The sequence below is a fragment of the Tauraco erythrolophus genome, chromosome Z, assembly GCF_009769465.1.
Source record: "Tauraco erythrolophus isolate bTauEry1 chromosome Z, bTauEry1.pri, whole genome shotgun sequence".
Lineage (NCBI taxonomy): Eukaryota > Metazoa > Chordata > Aves > Musophagiformes > Musophagidae > Tauraco > Tauraco erythrolophus.
The window spans coordinates 82,585,888-82,605,983 of NC_141496.1; the positions used below are offsets into that span (position 1 = coordinate 82,585,888).

A 20,096-nucleotide genomic window follows, 5' to 3' on the forward strand; every position below is an offset into this window, starting at 1 on the left:
TTTCTTATATTTAAAACATGTCAGGTAGGAACACTCTCCCTGACATGGTGTCTGAAGGTGACTAAATATAACCAGCTATGGCATCTAACCACAGAAATATATCATAGAATCATAGAATGGTTAGGGTTGGAAGGGATCTCAAAGGTCATCTAGTTCCAACCCCCTGCCATGGGCAGGGACACCCTCCGCTAGATCAGGTTGCTCAAAGCCTCATCCAACTTGGCCTTGAACACTTCCGGGGATGGGCCATCCACAACTTCTCTGGGCAACCTGTTCCAGTGCCTCACCACCCTCTGAGTGAAAAATTTCTTCCTTATATCTAATCTAAATCTCCCCTCTTTCAGTTTAAAGCCATTGCCCCTTGTCTTATCACCATATACCCTTATAAAAAGTCCCTCTCCAGCTTTCCTGTAGGCCCCCTTCAGGTACTGGAAGGCTGCTATAAGATTACCCCGGAGCCTCCTCTTCTCCAGGCTGAGCAACCCTGACTCTCTCAGGTTGTCTTCATAGGAGAGGTGCTTGAGCCCTCAGATTATCTTTGTGGCCCTCCTCTGGACTTGTTCCAACAGTTCCATGTTGTTCTTATGCTGGAGTCCCCAGAGCTGAATGCAGTATTCCAGGTAGAGTCTCAAGACAGCAGAGTAGAGGGGCAGAATCACCTCCCTCGACCTGCTGGCCACACTTTTTTGGATGCAGCCCAGGATATCTGTCCTTGCTTCCACCCTTTGTAGACTACCCTTTTGTGTTTGAGTTGGTCCAGAAGCTCCTTGTTTATCCATGCAGGCCTCCTGGTGTTCCTCCCTGACTTCCTCTTTGTTGGGATGCACCACTCCTGAGCTTGGAGGAGGTGATCCTTGAATATTATCCAGCTTTCTTGGGCCCCTCTTCCCTCCAGGGCTTCATCCCATTGTACTCTACTGAGCAGATCCCTGAAGAGGCCGAAGTCTGGTCTCCTGAAATCCAGGGTAGCGAGCTTGCTGTGCACCCTCCTTGTTTCCCTAAGAATCTTGAACTCAACTATTTCATGATCACTGCAGCCAAATCTGCCCTTGAGCATCATGTTCGCCACCAGTCCCTCCCTGTTGGTGAGAACAAGATCCAGCAAAGCACCTCTCCTCGTTGGTTCCTCTACCACTTGGAGAAGTAAGTTATCATCTTACCTCCTGGATTGCTTCTGCCCTGCTGTGTTGTTCCTCCAGCAGGTATTGGGGTGGCTGAAGTCCCCCATGAGGATCAGGGCTCGTGAACGTGAGGCTGCTCCTATCTGTCTGTAGAGGGCCTCATCCACTCGATCTTCCTGTAGCAGTCCCCTACTACACTGTCACCTGTCCCTGCCCACCCTTTAACTCTGACCCATAAGCTCTCACTCGGCTCCTCATCCATCCCCAGGTGGAGCTCCATGCACTCCGGCTGGTCCTTGACAAAGGGCGACACCTCCTCGTCTCCCCTGCCTGTCCTTCCTAAAGAGCTGTATCCTTCCATTCTGACACTCCAGTCATAGGATTCACCCCACCACTGAAGGGCATATGCGTGAAGAAGCTGTGTTAGAAGTCCTAAAGCACAGTACAGGTTATATGCAGAAATATTAAGTCGGCAGCAGTGTACCAAAGATATTGTTTCTAAACTTGCTGGACTCCACAGAAACAGTTCTTATTTTATAGAAAAGGCTATCAGTGTCTGAAACTTCACTAGAATGATGCATTGAATTTGAAGGAGTTAAGGGCAGAGTCAATGACAGGAAAGAGCAATAGGACTACCAGCACATGGAAGGGAGAGGGAGGGAACATCTAAGACTCTTCTGGAAAAGCAGATCCAGTTCACACATACTTTCTTGTAGCAGGAGTCAGAAGGTAAAAAGGAAACACAGTATTGTAGACAAGAAACCAGGAGCTGGGATAACTGCAGAGAGATGGAAATTACTTCCTCCCCAAATTTCTCCCCGTTGCCAAGAAAAAGGCAGCTTGCAAAGTGCTTATTTGATTTGAATAGGCACTTCGTAAGTGAAACAGAAGCCAGGGATAGTAAATTGCTACTAATAGCTAATGAGCAGAGACTGGCCCATTGCTGCTATTCTGGCTTCTGGTCCTTCCCAACGGCCAGGTTCTTGCCTGCAAACGGGTCCTGTAGGTGGGTCTTGTGGGCTGCTCCTTCGGCTTGCCTGCATATTGAGTCCTGTAGGCAGGTCCTTCTGCCTGCCTGCAGACGGGGTCCTGCGGGCAGCTCCTGCTGTTTGCCTGTGGGAAACAGTCTGGGTTTTTTTTTTTTTTTTTAGTTAACCAGGAAAATCCCTTTTACTTCTATGCTTTTATCCTGACCTTGACCAACTGAGGTTGAGTTTTCAGCCTTTCAAAGACACCAAAATCAAACCCCAACCAAAGCACATCAAAATAAGCTAAGGCAGGTCTGATAGCTTATATGATAATTGCCCAAATTGAAAAGTGTCAAACAAGTCTGAGAACAAGAGGCTGGAATTAGGTGACTTGTATAATTTTAGAGCTTTATCTGATTCTCTCTGTGGTGCAAATGATTCCTCTAAGGCTATGTTACTAACACAGACAAGTCCTTCCTTACATAATTCTGCTGAGCTGTAGAAGCTCTTAGTAAGGGCTGAGATGTCTATCTGCTTGCTAATGTCTTCAGCGGATTAAAAACTGCATGTGTATATGTCTGAGAGGCAATGACCACAAATTCATAAAGAATTTTGAAAAACATTTTCATTATTTTTCTTGCTTGTTTGCACGCTTACTTGCCCTCTGATGAACTTAACCAAAAGAAAAAAAAACCCTTCAGCTTCCATGAATCTTTGGGCATTTCCATCCAAAGGAAAACTTAGCTAGTATCTTTTCTACCAGAGAGGCCCACTCATCTATAATGGCTGAGTGCTTTCAATTCTGAAATCTCATTAATTTATTTCAGACAACAAATTGAATCAAGATATGAGGATATTACATCACAATGTGACGCTTCAGCATCACCATGCACTACTGCAAGATTGAAACACAATGATGTCAACTTGTCTGGTTTGAGTCCCACCAAAGAGAGGGGAGTGTTAAGAGTGGCATCCTATCATCTGCTAAATTTAGCCATCAGACAGTCTGCAATGCCCACAGAGGTGGGAACAGCAAAATGACAGCGCTGAGGCTGGCCATGTATTGTCGGCACTTACAGTGAGTTCCATGTCCTCCTCCTCTTTTTCTTTTGCTGGCTTCTCTGGCTCCTCTGGCTCCTTCTCTTGAAGATGGACCTCGTTGGCCTGGGACATGTAAGGCATATCATCTTTGTTCTTGAACTCCAAGCTGAGGATTGAAGGAGGAAGTAGAATTCCTAGAATTACCTAAAGCAATAATAATGATAACAATAATCATCACAGTAAACAGATTACAATCATGATGGTTACTTAGTATCAAATGGAACAACTCCCTCAGGATATTTAGGAAAAGAAAGATATGCGTGCATGAGAGTTTCTACAGCAATAGAGTATTTGTCACTTGGGGTGATGTTTTCAGAGCTCCGAAACAAAGCACGTAACTTCTATTAGCATTGCTGTGAGTGCTATGGCTAATTGCCTCTCTTGAATATTTTATCTGCTTGCTCATCAGACGTGTATTGTTACATACCAGAATACATTTACAAAATATGACATCAGGTCAACAGCAGGTGGGACCATGGGGGTGTTCAGACCTTGGACCTTCAGATTTCTGCATTATACATAACAGACAGTATCAGTGTAAATGACAGACAAGCAGTATAAATTTCTACAGGGAGGGTTAATAGGTCTCAAGCTCTCTTTCCATACTTAATGCACAGAGGTAGTCAAGGCATAAGCAAGTGTGGATCCGAGGAGATAAGGCAAAGTCAGCAATAGCAAATGCTGATGTGCTTAGCTATGGAGTCTCCTCAGATTTTGCTTCAGTAACCTGGCAGCCGTGTAATGCTCATGTTAGTGCTAGCTCCTCCTTTTCTGCATTCCCTCTTTTATGATGTGGCAGTGCACAAACCATTAAAATTACCTCGTGCGATACACGCAATGAACAATGCTTGGGGTTAAATCAGCAGTACAACTGAAGAGATATCATAGAATCATAGAATTGTTTGGGTTGGAAGGGACCTTAAAGATCATCTAGTTCCAACCCCCCGGCATGGGCAGGGACACCTTCCACTGGATCAGGTTGCTCAAAGCCTCATTCAACCTGGCCTTGAACACTCCCAGGGATGAGGCACCCACAGCTTCTCTGGGCAATCTTTTCCAGTGCTTCACCGCTCTCAGAGTGATATCAAAAGTAACAAAAAACGTGGCCTGTCTGTATTCATAAGCACAATAGCTTTTCCTGTTTTTGCTGTAATCTCACGGAAAATGATTTCGTTATAAATCACTCCCTAAATGACAGTGAAACCATATAGTTAGCTTGTTGGCAGGTCAGGGAAGGTGACTGCTTGCGCTTATCATATCGGCAGACAGCATGTGTATTGTTGAAACCATCCAAAGTACTGCAATTACGAGCAGTGAGCGTATATGAATGCTATTCCCAGCCTCGGAAGAGCTGAGCACCAGGCTGCCTGCACTGCTCCTGCACTCAGCTTGTTGCAAAAGGATATGTCCAGGGAGAGGGAGTTACGGGCAGACCTGGCTTCCCAGAGAAGCTATTTTTAAGAACAGGCAGCATTAATAGTTGCCTCTCCCCCTCTCATTGGTGCTACGCATCCCTGGTTAGACTCTAAAGAATTACATTCAGCCTTCTTGCCATTTGCCAGTTTTGACGGGAGAAAATTGTTCAGGGGAAGTAATCCATGACTCATGCTTGCAAATTTATTTCTTTGCCATGCTGCCTCTTGCTCATGTAGCTTGTAGCCTGCTTTAGCTTTAAACAGAACCTGCTAATGAGCTTCAGTGAAATAAAACACAGATTAGAAACTGAGTAAAGAATCCTTGTGAAACCCTGGTGTTACAAGAAGCTGAAAGGAAACAGAGTCTGTTACCTTCGGTTATTCACTGTGAAAGAAAGGTCCATTTTATGACTTAAGAGAGCATGCTGCACAGAAGAAAGCATGCAGTGGGAAATGAATTGCTGCACTGATCCCTGTCTACCCAGGCTGAATATCTGCAAAGCCAAGCAGTGAACAAGGCAGAAGTCCCTCTGAAGGGCAATGGGTCTGTGAGTCGAGTCAGAAAAACAGGTAGTAAACACATCTCCAAATGTGACAAGAATGCTTTCTGTCTGTAAGGAGAACAATATTTACGCACAGGTCCTGCAGGAGGACGATGAGAATGCTGTCAGCCACTTATTCTCATTCATTGCTGTCACTGGGTTAGACCCAGCATGATCATGATGCACAGACTCATAAGCATTCTTGCCATTACCAAACATCTTTTCACACAGCAAAGCAGCTACGCATCATTGCTTTTCACACACACGATTAATGCAGGAGAGAGAAGCCCTTCCTGAAAATGTTTCCCAGTCAGCTGGGAGGAAGAGGCAATTCCTGGTTATGTACTGACTGGTAAGTACTTTGGTGAAGGTGAAAGATGCCAGCCCATGGACACATTCACCTCCCAGATTTCACCTTGCTCTGTGAGCAGTTTTGCTAACTGTGGAAGTAAAGCTTAAACAGCTTTGAAAATTGAATTATCCTCCAGATCCTCTAAGGTAGTTCCTTCAGGTCAGTCATCAGGAAGATTGGCAGGGGATTGCAAGAAAATTTGTACAGCTTGCTTTGGCCTGTTCTAGGGAAGGTTGTCGGATCAGCACCTTTCACGAGCGGTTAATTCACTTACACATCCTTTTTCTCCATTAATCTTCAAAATCCTTGGCTAACTCCTCAGGTATCCAGGCAGGGTGACATACTAACCTCCTGGTTCAGTTCTTATTCTGATAACTCTCACTGATGCCGGAGGAGAATTCGAGAAAGATGATGAAAAAGCTCAGTAACATGCTTTGAACTTGGGTTTGTGATAAGCTCCCTGCTGAAAAGCTGAACACAGGAAGAATATACCCTGCCTAATGTCACTACAGACAAGCACTTCAAATATGGTTAATCGAGCCAGTTATTACTGATGTGTTGTGAGCCCCGTCACCATGTATTAGAACTCCTCTGAGTGTTAATTTTATTTTAAAATAGTGCTGACCTTTAGGCCAGAATTTTTGCGCATCCGGAGACGACCCATCCACATGTCTGTGAGCAGCATCTGGCTGCAAGTGTGAGCGATGAAGTCCCTGTGCTTGGCTGCCACTGCCAGCTGCAGGCACGTGGCGTTGCTCCAGTTCTTCAGCTCGTAGGTCAGCAGTTTCATTGCCAGTTGCTCGTCCTGCTTGTACGACTGGTCCAACAGCTCCACCGCCAACTGGCCAAAGTCCCTGCAACAGAAGGACACGCCTTCATTCCCACCAGCCTAAGCAGCCTGCTGCAGAAAACACCCCTCTGCAACCCACAGCCTCTGCAAGGGAGACATCACCTTCCATCATGCAAATCGTGATGTTGACTGTACATATGGGAACCCACATTTTCAAATGTGAGTGGCTAATGTTAGGCATATAAATAAGTGCCCTGACTTAGAAGTGATGAGCACCCACACCTACCAGCTGTCTGCTCCTGCCTCCCTGCCCACCTCCCTGACATTTTCTAGCTGAAATCCTCTGGTATCTGCAGCTTAGAGGATTCCTTCTGTGCTGTTTGCCCATGGCTTTGGGGTCAAGTCTCCTGGAAAAAGGAGTGTCCAATACCCTTTTTTAAATTCTACGTCTCAGACTTTTGACATCAGGCAAGATCATTATGGAATCTAGTATCTTGACTTGCTCACCTAAGCATGAGCTCTTGGTGAATTAACATTTCTGCCTGAATATTACGTTCATAAGGATTTTGACAATTGTTCTGTTTGAGATGAACAGGGAGTCTTGAAAAAGGACAGAGAAAGGTTGCAGCCTGGCTCTTGAGGCCTCAGGGAGAACATGTAGACAATATAGATATTTCATTGCCTTCTTGACACCACCTCATTTCAGAAGCTATACTGCTAGCAACTCTGCTTCTCTGGCAGACAGGTGGTTTAAAAGCCATTTAGACTTTCTCTAAAAGGACTGCATTTTGCCTATAAGTCAGAAATGAAAGTAAGGTACAGATAAACAAATTTCAGGCAGGTTCAGCAGCCTCTCTCCTTCCTTTTTTTTTTTTTTTTTACCCAGGAAAGTGTACATGAAAGAAAATTCACCTGGAATTATGGTTCAGCTCTTGGGATATGTCATCCACCATGTCGTTTTCTGATGCTTCATGGGCCATGGCTTTGCAGAGTTTACAGGCCACCAGTGCTTTAGCCATAGCCTCTTCCCCATGCTGCCAAAAGAAGAGGGCCATTTTCTGACGCTTCATCAGCACAGCCCACACCATCAGCTCATGAAACGGGAAGGGGAAATGATTGATTTCAGGGTCATCCAAATCAATATCAACTTCTTCTTCTCTTTTTTTTGTTGTTTTCCTCCCTCGCCGCAAAGGGACATCATCCTGTGAAAATTGTAGAGAACTTTTTTCCACCAGTGAAGGAACTGAATCAATTCATACAATGCATTGGAGTCAGTACCTGAGATGTCAAACACATTCCCTGCAGACCAGCCCCTTCAGCTTTTTTGGACAAAATATTTAGCATAGGAAAACAATGAAAAAAGTATTGGTCAATGTACTGTAATTAAGAAGTCAATAATGCCATACCTAAACACAGGAAAAAAAGAGCTTTGGACTGTCACTCTGAACTGTTTTTCTCCCTTAGAACACAGAGCACAATCACATAATATCCAGAATCACTTCAGAAAAGCCACTAGTAAAATAAGGCTAAGAGTTCACTCCAAATATAACATCTATTTTAATGCATCCACCTGGTTCTACCTCCAGAAAGTACATATCCAGGGGATGTTTTGGTCTGCTGAAGACTCTCTCCCTGCTTATTCTTGCGTTCTCTCCCTTTATCACCTCACAGGAGCAGGAATCTCTTTTTTTCCCTCCCATTCTGCCTTTGTATGTCATGTTTATCCCTTCTTTCTCCAGCTCTTTGTTGTTTCTACTGCTTTTAGTTTCTTTCCCATTTTAGCCCATTACTGTGGACAGCAAAATGAAAGTTGTTGTATAAAATAAACAAGAAAATACTTGAAGCACTGAGGTAGCTGAAAGTGTCAACAAAACTGATAGAAATTTGGCCCATGTAAAGATTACCACATCATTCCCTGCAACTACTTCATTTCTCTGAGTATGTTTTAAAGTTATATCGTTATCCCACTGAAATTTTGCTTTTTCTGAGAGACTGAAAGATTTTATTTAATCTTCATGAAAAGAAAAATGGTGCATAGAGGGGCCAGGGCCGCCTTTTCTCTTGTCTATCCACTGTAGATTTATTAGGAAATGTTTCTTAATCTGGCCCTTGTGTAGACAAGTTAACTGGATGAAAAATACCATGTGTGGCACATTTCTCGTGTGAAACTTGAAAACAACTATTGGTGCTTTCATTACAGTGAATGTAAACATTATCTTGATATCACATATCTTTGTCAAAGAAGGAAAAGAAATAAGATTTATGACAGTTCACCTACCTCCATTCCCAACAGTTTCAGGGCTTTTGGCTGCATAAAAAAGTTAGAAAAATGTTATTTCTCCCAGCAGGATGATGAAAATTTACAACTATATATGTATATACACATACATGCGTAAGAGTGTAATATGTGATGTATAACTTTAATAATATAGAGTATATAGTAGACAATATCTAATATAATATAGACAATATACATGTAACACAATGTAATGTAATATAATACACATATATATACATCAATAAAATAATTACACATATATATATATATATACTTAATTCCACCCTGAGTTTGACCCTGCTTCACCAAAACACACAAAAGAAGACATACATTTGGATTCAGGTACAAATTACAGCTGGTTTGGAGCTGTTCTATTGGAAAAGAGATAGGAATAACTGCTAAGGCGTGAATGGATTTTTCTGGAGTACATCAGTATTTTCGCTATTCCCCAGGCACACTTTTATTGACTGCTGTGGAGCTGCTCTGCATGTCGGTTCTGTATCTGTGAAATTGCTACTCAGATGTTTTTCTTGATGGAGTGACTAACAGAAGGAAGTCTCTCCCAGCAGCCACAATTACTACCTCTCCTCTCAAAAGTGAAGAATGAAAGTGTAGGGAAAAAACCAAACTCATTTGAGGTGTTTGGCTGTAACTGTTTCGCACAGCTGTTGCTCTTTATAGCTACTTAGAACAATATTCAATGGTATGCCCTGCTAAAACCTGAACTGAGATAGGAAATGAAAATGTGAGGTAAAAATAGGCAAAGAAAGAACTACAGATCTTACTGGGAGCAGTTTAGAAGATTTTTCTTTACACCGGATTGGGTCGGTGACATTATAGACGACAATAAATATCTTTTATGGTTTAGAAAGGTAAACTCACTTTGGATTCACAGTATTGTGATCTATCAAACAGGAAACTCACAAAAATACTGAAGGGAGGTTTTGTCCATGAGCCCACTGACTCTGCTGAAGCCACATAGAGCCAATAAAGCCACTTTTGAGTTACGGATTTCATTGCCCAGATACCTTCTAGCCACAATTAAGAAGATGAGCCATAGGATAGGATATACGTCTGTCAAAACACAAGTATTTTCAAGTCTAACTCAGGTGCCCTATGGAATTATCAGTACAGGTCAAAAGACTTGTCTTTCAAAAGCTGTGGATACTCATAATCAACAGTTTTTAGACCCAGAGGAGACTGTTTTATGTCCTGGTCTCAACAGCGCAGCAGAACCCAATAATTTTTTCGCTAAATTAATAAAAAATGTAGCTTGTGTCAGTGGCTGGCACTGCAGCGCATTGTGGTAAAATAGCTGCTATGTACCTGATGGAAATGAATCTACAGAGTGAACAGTGTGTCCATGTGTACCCCCCAGCCTGGAACCATCTAAAAAGCTATGGTAATCTCTGCCAGTGGGTGCAGTCACACAGATGGCAAATAACTTGCTCCTTACCCTCTTGGGCCCAAATAAATTGTGGTACAGTGTTCTGAACCGCTTTCGGGTGTAATTGCAGCGGTATGCGCCTCCCATCAGGTACTCTATCACCAAACCAATGTCAATCAGACTTATCCGATAATCAGGAGGTAAGTTTCCCTGCAATGAAAATAAGAAGGATGGTGGGTGAGGATGAAATTTGTATTACTGGCATTGTTAAATATAATATATATATATGTTAGAATAAAGCAAATTAAATAATAGTTAAAAACAGGAATGTATTATTATGCTGGTTAATTAATTCACCTTAAAATAGATCCAACCGAAACCTGGATATTCTCGCTTGGAAAGAAGACATAAGTTAAATAAGAAGGTGAAGAACTTGTTGGAAGTAACAGAAGATAACGTCAGTACACAGTACTCATATTCTTCAGCTGGGGAAACAAGGAACACGACTGCAGAACAAAAAGCACGAGGATCAGCACACTTGAAAGGTCAGGCACAGTTGCTGGACTCTAGTCCTGCAAGATGGCACCTTTTCTGCACCATTTGTCCCCCACAACTCTTGTCCTGCTGGCATCTCTTCGGACTGCCTCATCTGCACTGCTAAGGCACAGTGAAGGGACATCATGTGATATCATTTATTCACACGGAACCAGCTCCTGCATGTGATCTTCCCATCCTGCAGTGTTTTCTTCCCATGTTCCAAGGAAGGGCAGGGAGGAAAAGGCTGTGTCATCTGCTCTAGAGGAATTACACAGTGCATGAGTTATTATTATTATTGCTATTTTCTAGAGGCAAGGGGAATCTGTTAGCATTTGTTCTTAGGGTTGTGTACAAATAAATGCATGTCTTTGCTTAAATTCCACACCAAGTATGAGGAAAGCATCTGTATGTATGAAAGAAAGTATGAAAGTTATAATAAACAAAATATCAGTGGCTAATTCTTTGGTAGTTTTTTCAAGAAGAAAACAATAGGCCTAGCAATTTTCCTAGATGGTCTTTCCTTGAACTCGCGACGTATTTTACTGAAAGCCCCTCTAAGCACAGTCATTTTCTTGCTACCTAATTTCCAGCAGTGCCAGGGAAATTGTCTCCCAAGAGGTGAACTCTGCTTGTGTCAAGGGTCATCAACAGGATCCTGGAGTCTACATACTGACTCTTGCATATCTTTTTCCTTCTTATCCTCTGCTAAATATAATACGTATATATGTCTTCAGCATGCACCTTTTATTTTGAAGGCAGAAAGAATGATAAATATGCCCATGTTTTACTGCCCTCACTTTGTGAACTCCCTTGCACATATCCTCCTTCTCTTCACTGTCAAGTCTGAAAACAGCAACACTAAAGTTATGAGTTCTCCAATACTTGTGGTTTGCAAAGCTATGAAGAAAGATCTCCATAACAGATTGCCTCTTACTGCACATGAATCTGAGACTGCCTTTGACTTAACGGGGCACTTTTGTTCTCCAGTAGCAGTAAGTCTGATGCGACACCCAGCAGGCCAGGACAATTTCGGGGTGGGCTGGTCTCTTGGATGTGCTGGTGAAGTGCTCTTGGGGGTCTCTGGTGACAGAAGAACAAGACCCCAGCGTGGGCACATCAGCTTTTCTGTTCCCCCTTGGAAACTTGACAAGGAAAACTCTGAGCCCTTTACAGGAGGAAAAGACTAATGGGAAGGGAATGCCCACAAATGAAAGTTTGCCTCCTTCTCTAAATCACTGCCTCCGAATTGTTCAGATGTCAGTTTATGGCTCAGTGAGCAGTTCTCTATCAGAAAAGAAGGCATGATTCAGCAAATTTTGGATAGGTCACCCAAATCTAGACATCTCATTAAGAACCCTCTCTGTCCTGTATGTCACTATGCAAGAGATGTGATTCCGAATTAAAGGTGGAAAGAGAGGTAAATTATCCTTCTGTGAACTGTAAGCGGTAGCCTTAGAAACAGAGATAATTACTCTAGTGAAAAATTGACTTGTATAGACAACATTGCAGAAGAGCCAGGAAATTGTAATTGTTAGCTTCAAACTTCTTCAATGCACTGTAATAAAATCACATTTTTCTGTAATGATATATAGCACAGATCACAGTTAGCCTGTAGCTCTTTTTATGTGGTCATCAAAAGAAGGTTAGTAATTCACACGGAGCAATTTTAGGACTGCCATGTCTTGCTGGAAATGATCTGCATGTCTGCAGATATCTGCCTGGCTTCTCTGCAGATGTGCTTATTAGATTCAGAGCAGAGAAACATTAATGGAAAGCAGATGGCAGCTGGTTCTGCAGAAGACATGACATGGATGCAAAGATCCTCCTTCTTCATCTGCTTCAGCCAGGAAGAGCAATGTTTATTCCCCTCTCTGCTCTCTACAATACAAACAGCAAGCTAGGAGGTTGAGGAAGGAGTGAGGGAGGTGGTGCTGTGGTGTACCACGCCTAGCAACTGGCTGGGATTCAAAAGGACAGAAGATGAAGCAATTTGAGTGGCTAAAGGTGAGCTGCCAACTACCTTTCAGCAATGTCCCTTAGCATATCCCTTTGCACTCTGGCTAATCTGATGGGTGGGGGAATCACTAGGTTTGCAGGAACGCATATTAGCTTAGTTTTCTTGAACCCAGTCAATCTATTCTGAATTATTTAAAGAAAAACAATGTAAATCTAAAAATTAAATCCTGCTAAGTTTTTTTTTTTCTTGGTTCCTCTCCTCCCCACAATGACATTCTCTCTCCAGAATGCTTAAGGCAATGACGGTTTTACTAGAACGAGGATGAAGGCACTGGCAGAAGTAGAAGTTGTAGCTCCAAGACAGAACTGTAGTTCAACAGACTCATGCTGTCTTAATGTAAAACACTACAAGTGAATGCTGTGAGATTATTAAGTGGCAAAAAATACGTGAGCAATGAAGAAAGCACACTGGCATCAGGGTGCTGCATGTGTTACAAAGCACGAGTTTCCTGATATAGTTCTTCTGATATCTAAAATTTCATAAAGGAATTTAGATAAAACATTTCCAATAATGTAACTTCAATAAAAGATCTACCTAAATCTCCTGGATAATATTGAAATGCTTTACTAAAGAAAATTCACAAATTCACTGCAGAAACACACATCTTGTAGACATACACATATGTATGATGCCATGCTAATGTACAATTACTTTTCCAAAGTAAGCAGCCCTAGTAAAGCCAATTGGACCATTCTTGTGAGAGGAGTTATACACATCCCAAAGCCTTTGCCGTATCAGCGGACACCCTGGAAGCAGCGAGTCTGCTTGTAAATGAAGCACAGCAGTGCAAGTGGGCCAGAACCCCTTCAAGGACAGCAAAAATTTAGATGGGCTTATTCAAGTACAGCCAAGGTGGTCAGGAGTGACAGAGAAGAACGTTTGATTTTTGGGTATAGTAAGTATCTCAATTAATAATCAACTAGCCTTCTAATGTTGAGACAAGCTCTTCAATGCTAACGCATTATTCTTTTCCTGAAGAAGCTTCAACTTTAAACCGTGGCTAAGAAATTGTAGATTTTTTTAAACTGCAAGTGCATTTTATATTCAGCAGGTACCAAGCCTCTGATTTTGCATGCTGAAGAAAAATTAATACTTTCAAAATTCTGTATATTGCTCTTTAGTTCTCTGGAAATGTGGCAATGGACATACAGTGGCAGTCTAAAATAAACTTTGAAAACTTGTATCACCCCAGAATGTGATTAAGATATATTGATTATATACAAGTTTTGGATTAAAGAAAAAATTCGTCTGTCAATTTCTATTGATCTTAGCTAGCTGGTTGAGCCAGGGAAGGATTTTTTAAAAAACAACCTGTAGAGGGCCAGCTCCACGAACAGGCACGGCCACTGCTGCTGCCTGCCTGGTCGTGGTGCATGGGTTCATATGCTCTAGGGAGGGAGGTCAACCCTCTATGTTAAATTCTGTACCTTTGACAGGAGATGTCAGAAAGGCCATGACGCAAACGATGCAGGCAGATTTGTCCCCATATGCAGTGGTGCAATTAAAAGGATCGAAAAAAGAGATGACCACAGCTGTCTCTAAAGCAGCATCATCAAGAAGTACTTTGCCTCGTTAATATATGCAGAGTTTAAGCACAATCTGACTACTGTAAATTCTTTAAGACTGTTTCTCCAGGCCTTTACAAAATGATGGCCAGGCTAACAGTCTTCACAGCCATATTTGGAAATCCGAAGAGAAAATAAATGATTGTCTTTCACGGTTGTGTGTCTGTGTCTGTGTGTGTGCGCGCGCGCGTACGCACACGTGTGTTTGTAAACTGCCACAAACAGGATGTGGTAATGTGACTTCTGTTCAAATTGTTTGCTTCATTAAGCAGGCAGGGTGGTCTTTCAAACAAAAAACCCACCCACAAACCCTTTTAGTGATTTATACAGCTATGTAATATAACAGTCAAATAAATAACGCTTCTGTGATTTGTAAGCATGCATTTTCTATTTGAGAGTTCACAACGATGCAGATGTAAATAACTTTTTATTGCATACATCCTTTTAAATAGTGCAGGTTTTAAAACTGAGATGTATGCATAAAAAGCACAGATTTAAGTTGTTTTCTCCAGGTGACATTCTATGTTTTTTGCATTTATATTTTGTGATACTGTAATTAAAAAATCATAGACGTTAGGTATCTGGCATCAAAATACGTATAAACTCAAAAAACCAATGTCAGCAGGATGGTCTGGTTTTCATGCACAGTGGGCCACTTAACTGTCAAATGGTGATGTCCATTAAGAAGTTATTTCCAAGGAGGTGTTTTCATTTAAATTGTCAGATCTGCTGACTGATTTACAGCTTGGTTGACTGGTAAAGGATCTGCTCAGACAGCAGGGCTATGGTGAGCTGTCACTTTTCTCCAAGTGAACTGCGGTTGTTCCTCATCACTGACAAAACGAGAAATACAGCACCAGAGGTGCAGTTTTCTGATGAAGGTGCCAGAGGGCTGCACCAGGCTGTTTGTTTGTAAAGCCTTTAGCTGTATGCTAGTAAGACTACACATTGACTTCATGTAGTGGGAGTTACTTTAGACTTTAAATATGGACAGAGGAAAGAAAGATGAATTTATGGAAAAATGACCATCATCTAACATACAGCAATCACCGTGGAACAAATAATGTCATCAAGCATAGTGTAAGTTTATTCAATGCCGAAGTCTATCAATATATATCTATGAATAATGATTGCCTTTGCCTACTTTGCTGTGTTTTTTCCAAGAGCTCCTTCAAAAATACATCTTTTGTTATGGACTCACAGAAAGATATTGGTATTATTTAGTCACTCAACATTCAAGGAGGACTTGGAAAAGTGGTGCTGAGGGAGAGAAGCAGGTTGAAAAGGAATATATTTTAAAGTAAGAAGACAGATGATGTTTGTTAGAAACTCTTTTAGGCACATTAATAAGTACATCTTTAGTAAAAAAAAATAAATTCTGGTAACTTTGGCTTCTAGAGAAGTAGCCAGTCTAAATGCATTCTAGCTTTACTCTGCTCCATTCAAGGGGATTTGTGCATAAGAACAGTTTCAGTTTCTTCTGTAGGCATTTCATGTATTGCAACGGTCACTTAACATACTATATATAATTGAACAATGATGATGCCATATAACACACCAACCAAAGAAAACCACCAGAACCTCCCTAAACATAACTACTGATTATCCTGTAGCATTATTTAACAGAAAGATGATGTTTGGAGCATTTTCACTCCCCTCCCCTAGTTGACTTCGGTTCTGCTCAGCTGGCAGAGACAGAAGAAACCACTAAAATCTGTGCTTTTACAAAAAAATCTGCATTCCTTTTCAATCTTCTATCTAGACCCATATGCAGAAATCTCCTTTCTCAATTATGCTACCCTTGAGGTAAAACTTATGTAATGAGCAAGGTTGTAATCTGCACATGCTTTGGGAGAATATTGAAGCTGATGAGGTCAGTTGCAGACTCAATCTCCTTACTTGATCCATATATTTAGAGGATAAGGGATTTTCAGTCATTGCTGCTGCTGTAACACTTTTAATCCTGAACACATTGCTAAAGGTATTTGGTATCTCCTTCCTGTCACTATACCTTTCTGTGTTTCTGTCCTGCCCTCCTAATGGCTCTTTATAATTCAACATGCTTGAAATTAACTTGATAGGGAGCTGGGAAAAGTTGCACTACTTCTTTTTGTGTGTCTCTGATGAGGAAGATGGCTACGATAAACCACACAACACAGAACAAGGAACTGTTTCAACGAACTAGGATCCAGCACAGGATAAGGGTTATTTTACAGGCTCGGAAGTAAAATAACAACATGGAAATTAGCTTTGACAATAGTTGCAGGTATGGAAAAATACAGATAACAGCATAAATCCACACAGTATGTAAAAGCCTACAATAATGCTAGCAGAAGCACTATTACCCAAGCATCTAAAACCACAGAGAAAGCAAGCCAGATAACTTGCTAATTATGCTTTGTATGCAAAAAGTTCATTTTTGGTACATACAAACAGGACATTCTGTAATGGCAGGGGAAGGAGAAGGCTCTGACTGAAAGCTCATGCAAAACAGAGATCGTGTCTAGCTACAAAAAGCAATCACAGCATTATCTCCAACCTACCGTCTATTGGACTCTTACCTTTTTGACGTCCCTGACTAGATGATACAGAGTGTTAGATGGTCCATGTCTCTGCAAAGGACAAATAAAGAAGAATAAAATAGTTTTGTGCTGTCCAAAGACCTGCAAGATGTAAATGCTGAAATGGTGTTCTCACCTTAGCAGTTTAAAAGTCAGGCAATGGAGAGCATTTCAATTGTACAGTGTTATCAATCATAAAAAAAAGTCAATTACAAGAGCATTATTTCACCTAACTTCTCTTTTGTACAAAAACCTTCAGTAAGAAAAACACAAGAACTGCCACACTGGATGGAAACCAAGGTCCTATATACCAGATTAGGCTCCTGGGTTAGGAGCAAAGCAGGAGCCCAGCACAACATGCACAGTCTCTGCAAGAGAGTGGAAGGAAAACCAGCTGTTGAAGTGTCAGTCTTCCTGCACTCAGGATCTCCACTTCCACCACTGGTAGCTCAGAGAGCCCCTGAGCCTAACATTGCATCTAGGCTGTCTATTCTGAAAGCCACTAACAGCATGCATGGTCTGTGAATTTGTCCCGTCTTCTTGTGAGCCCACCTGACAAAAAATATTCTGCAGCAGACTCTCACGATTTCAGTTCTATGTTATGCGGAGAAGTACTTTCTTATCTGTTGTGTTTTTGACTGTTGCTGATATTTTTAGAGACTTTTGTAGGAGGTCTCCTTGACTGCAACTGATGATAGATGTGACCACTGCATATGTGCAGAGTCAGGGTTTCCACGCATACATTTTTCTGCACTTGCCAACACTTAATTTTATACAACCCCATCACTAAGCATGCTGACACATGTCTGTAATTCTTCATATGCTGCTTCAGATTTGCTTGAGTGATGCTAAATCACCTGCAAACATTGTCCCTTCCGTAGTTACTATTTTTCAGATCATCTCTAAGCAGGCTGAACAGCAGTGGTCTCAGGACAGGGTCTTCGATGACCCTGGTCATAATGTCGCTTTGTGGTGAGAGCAGATTCCTACTCTGTTTTTTACCCTTCAAGTAGTATTTAAACCACAAGTGCCTCTTATCTTCTATGACATAACAGCTACATTTCTTTAATAACCTGTGAGTTTTTCAAATATTGTCAAATAGGTTTTGCAAATCAGGTGGACCAAGTGCAACATCCTTATTCTCTGGCATGTAGACTAAAGAGATGGTAACAGATTTTTAAGGCTTAGCATTTTCTTACAGAAGCCAGGTAAACTCTTTCTTAACATAAAATTAATCCCCTTGTCTATTAATTCCATTCTTTACTGTATTTTTATGAATTTGCCATGGAAGAAGTCAGATTCACTGATCTGTAACTTTCCAGATCTCATGTTGAAATTTGGTATTTTTAACTGGCCTTGTCATTTTTTTGGTGCTAAGGCTATTATGGATGCATTAGGTCATATATCATAATTGGTAGTTTAGACATTTGACAGCCTGGGTCTTTTGGAACTCTTGTATGAATAGTTCATGGTGATTTCTATAGCTCACAATAGATTTGTTCGAAAAGGCCTTCTTTTAACTGCAGAACTCAAGACTTTCCTCAAACTTACTCCCTGTAAAAACTGGCTTTGGTACAAGAACTACAATGCATATCTCTGTAGAAAGAAAGCTCATAGGCTTTCTGTTCTTAATACATAGATGCTAGTTGATAGGCAAAGTTTAAGCTGACCAAAGATCAGATGGGGATCTGTCTCAAGGGTGGCACGGATCCCTGTTCCTCTATATTTTGCAGAAATTTAATGGATTTTTTTCATATTTGATATTTTTGAAAGACTGACTTCTGGTCACCATCAATGTGAAACGTCTCTGGGTAACAGCCCGGTGTGACAGCTTAGGATGGCAGGGCTTTTAAAAGTACTGGCAGAAAAAAACTTTTTGAAAAGGGCTATGCACTGCGACACAACCTCTCTCCAACGGACAGAACTAGCAATCCTAAGAACTAGACAATGCTTTAAAATTTTGTCCATATCACTTAGGCAATTTGAACTAACTGGTTTCTCTTGGTAGGCAATAATGACGTGATGCTGGAATGTATTTTGCAGCTGAGAACTCAGAAGCAATTTGAACCTGTGCAGTTTTATGTGCATTTTAAGGACAAGATAGAAAACTTGCAAACAGGCTTTTAAAAGTCAAAACTATAATTTTTGGAACATTCTGTGAGGACACGGGGAAGTCCTTCACTGTAACAGACCTCCTGAAATAACCAGATTTCACCTTCAAATTCAGAACATGTCCCAAGAAGTTGGCTTCTATTTGTTTTCTAGTGGCTGAATTTGATTAACAGTTTCACGATTTTTCTGAAAACAGAAGGGCTTATACTGTCAGGAGTCATGTATCACCATCCTATAGGTCCTAACTTGCCAGTTACTGTGACAGTGCCATCTGCTTAAATCTCAGGTCTATCATATTGGAATTACAATGACCAGAAATCAGCTGGTACTGTGTGGGGCTTAATCCATGTTTTACAAAATCCGTACAGTAGATTAGGTGGGCAAGGCACAGTGTCTTCCATTATATGAGAGACAAGGCTAAGAGACAATGTAGACTTCTAACATGGAAAATTTCCACAGCAGGTCTTGGCTGCCTTGTGCATCATCATGTCATTGTAATACGAGTGGGAGCTAGAACAATGAATACAGAGATAGAAAATTTGCCTTAGATTGGCCCTACCGTATTGTACAATTCCTCTAGCCGGGAGATGGTGAGAAAACGATGCATGCTTACTCCATTTTCTATGAGTAATTTCACAAAATCCACTCTGTCCAACACGAGCGCATCCAGCATTGCTTGCTCAAGGGAGCCCACCTGCAAAGCAAGCCATTAATTCAGGCTGTTCCTGGGCATCACAGGCTGTATCTGGCTGGTCCGGTCACCCTGGCACAAGCAGGGAATCTTGACAAAATTCTGAGGGTTGCTCTGCTAAGCTTAAAATGGGATAATCACAGTTTTAGTTTATATTGTTTTCTCCGATTCAGGGAAACGTTTCAAAAACTAGTGTCAGTGTTAAGATTAACCTACTCTAGGAAATCCAGATCAGGACCAAGGAACTGGAACCCAGGAAACTGGTGACCACACCTTCACACTATTCACTGTCCCATTATTATCTTTATTTCTTGCTTTCCCAACAACGTTTTGTTTACATTGGGTATATTTTATGTGCGCACACACACTCACTTTAATTCTGTCTTTACTAGCTTTTTCCTCTGTTCATGGTGTGGAAACTCAGAGAAACTTTGACACCCAGGAAGCAGAAATAGCTTCACAATTAGGGTTTCTTTGAAGGGCCAAATGCAAGAGATTTTCTTATGCAAAACCTCTCCTTTTCCATCTCTTGCAGGTTAGGGGTAGTGAGAAGGATGAGCAATTATCTCATAGTTCCAGCTTTTAGCTTGCAAAATGGTTGCAGCTTGCAGCATTTATGCAAATTTTTGCTATGATGTGGTGATGGAGTGGTAAGAATA

The 20,096-nt window shown here is 41.5% G+C and overlaps 1 protein-coding gene across 6 annotated transcripts in view; it reads right to left on the bottom strand.

Annotated features, from left to right (window-relative positions):
• Window positions 1-20,096, bottom strand: part of TRPM3 (transient receptor potential cation channel subfamily M member 3) — a 446,851-nt gene that overhangs the window by 40,123 nt on the left and 386,632 nt on the right. The window contains exons 11-19 of one of the 6 annotated variants that reach the window (XM_086629267.1): window positions 19,306-19,440; window positions 16,635-16,685; window positions 10,312-10,347; window positions 10,024-10,164; window positions 8,568-8,597; window positions 7,202-7,491; window positions 6,125-6,353; window positions 3,167-3,334; window positions 2,109-2,234 (exon numbers count right to left, since the gene is read on the bottom strand). In XM_086629267.1, coding sequence (XP_086485393.1) covers window positions 2,109-2,234; window positions 3,167-3,334; window positions 6,125-6,353; window positions 7,202-7,491; window positions 8,568-8,597; window positions 10,024-10,164; window positions 10,312-10,347; window positions 16,635-16,685; window positions 19,306-19,440 — 1,206 coding nt within the window. The remainder of the gene's footprint in view (window positions 1-2,108; window positions 2,235-3,166; window positions 3,335-6,124; window positions 6,354-7,201; window positions 7,492-8,567; window positions 8,598-10,023; window positions 10,165-10,311; window positions 10,348-16,634; window positions 16,686-19,305; window positions 19,441-20,096) is intronic. The other 5 variants (XM_086629266.1, XM_086629268.1, XM_086629270.1 and 2 more) reach the window with 5 other exon arrangements.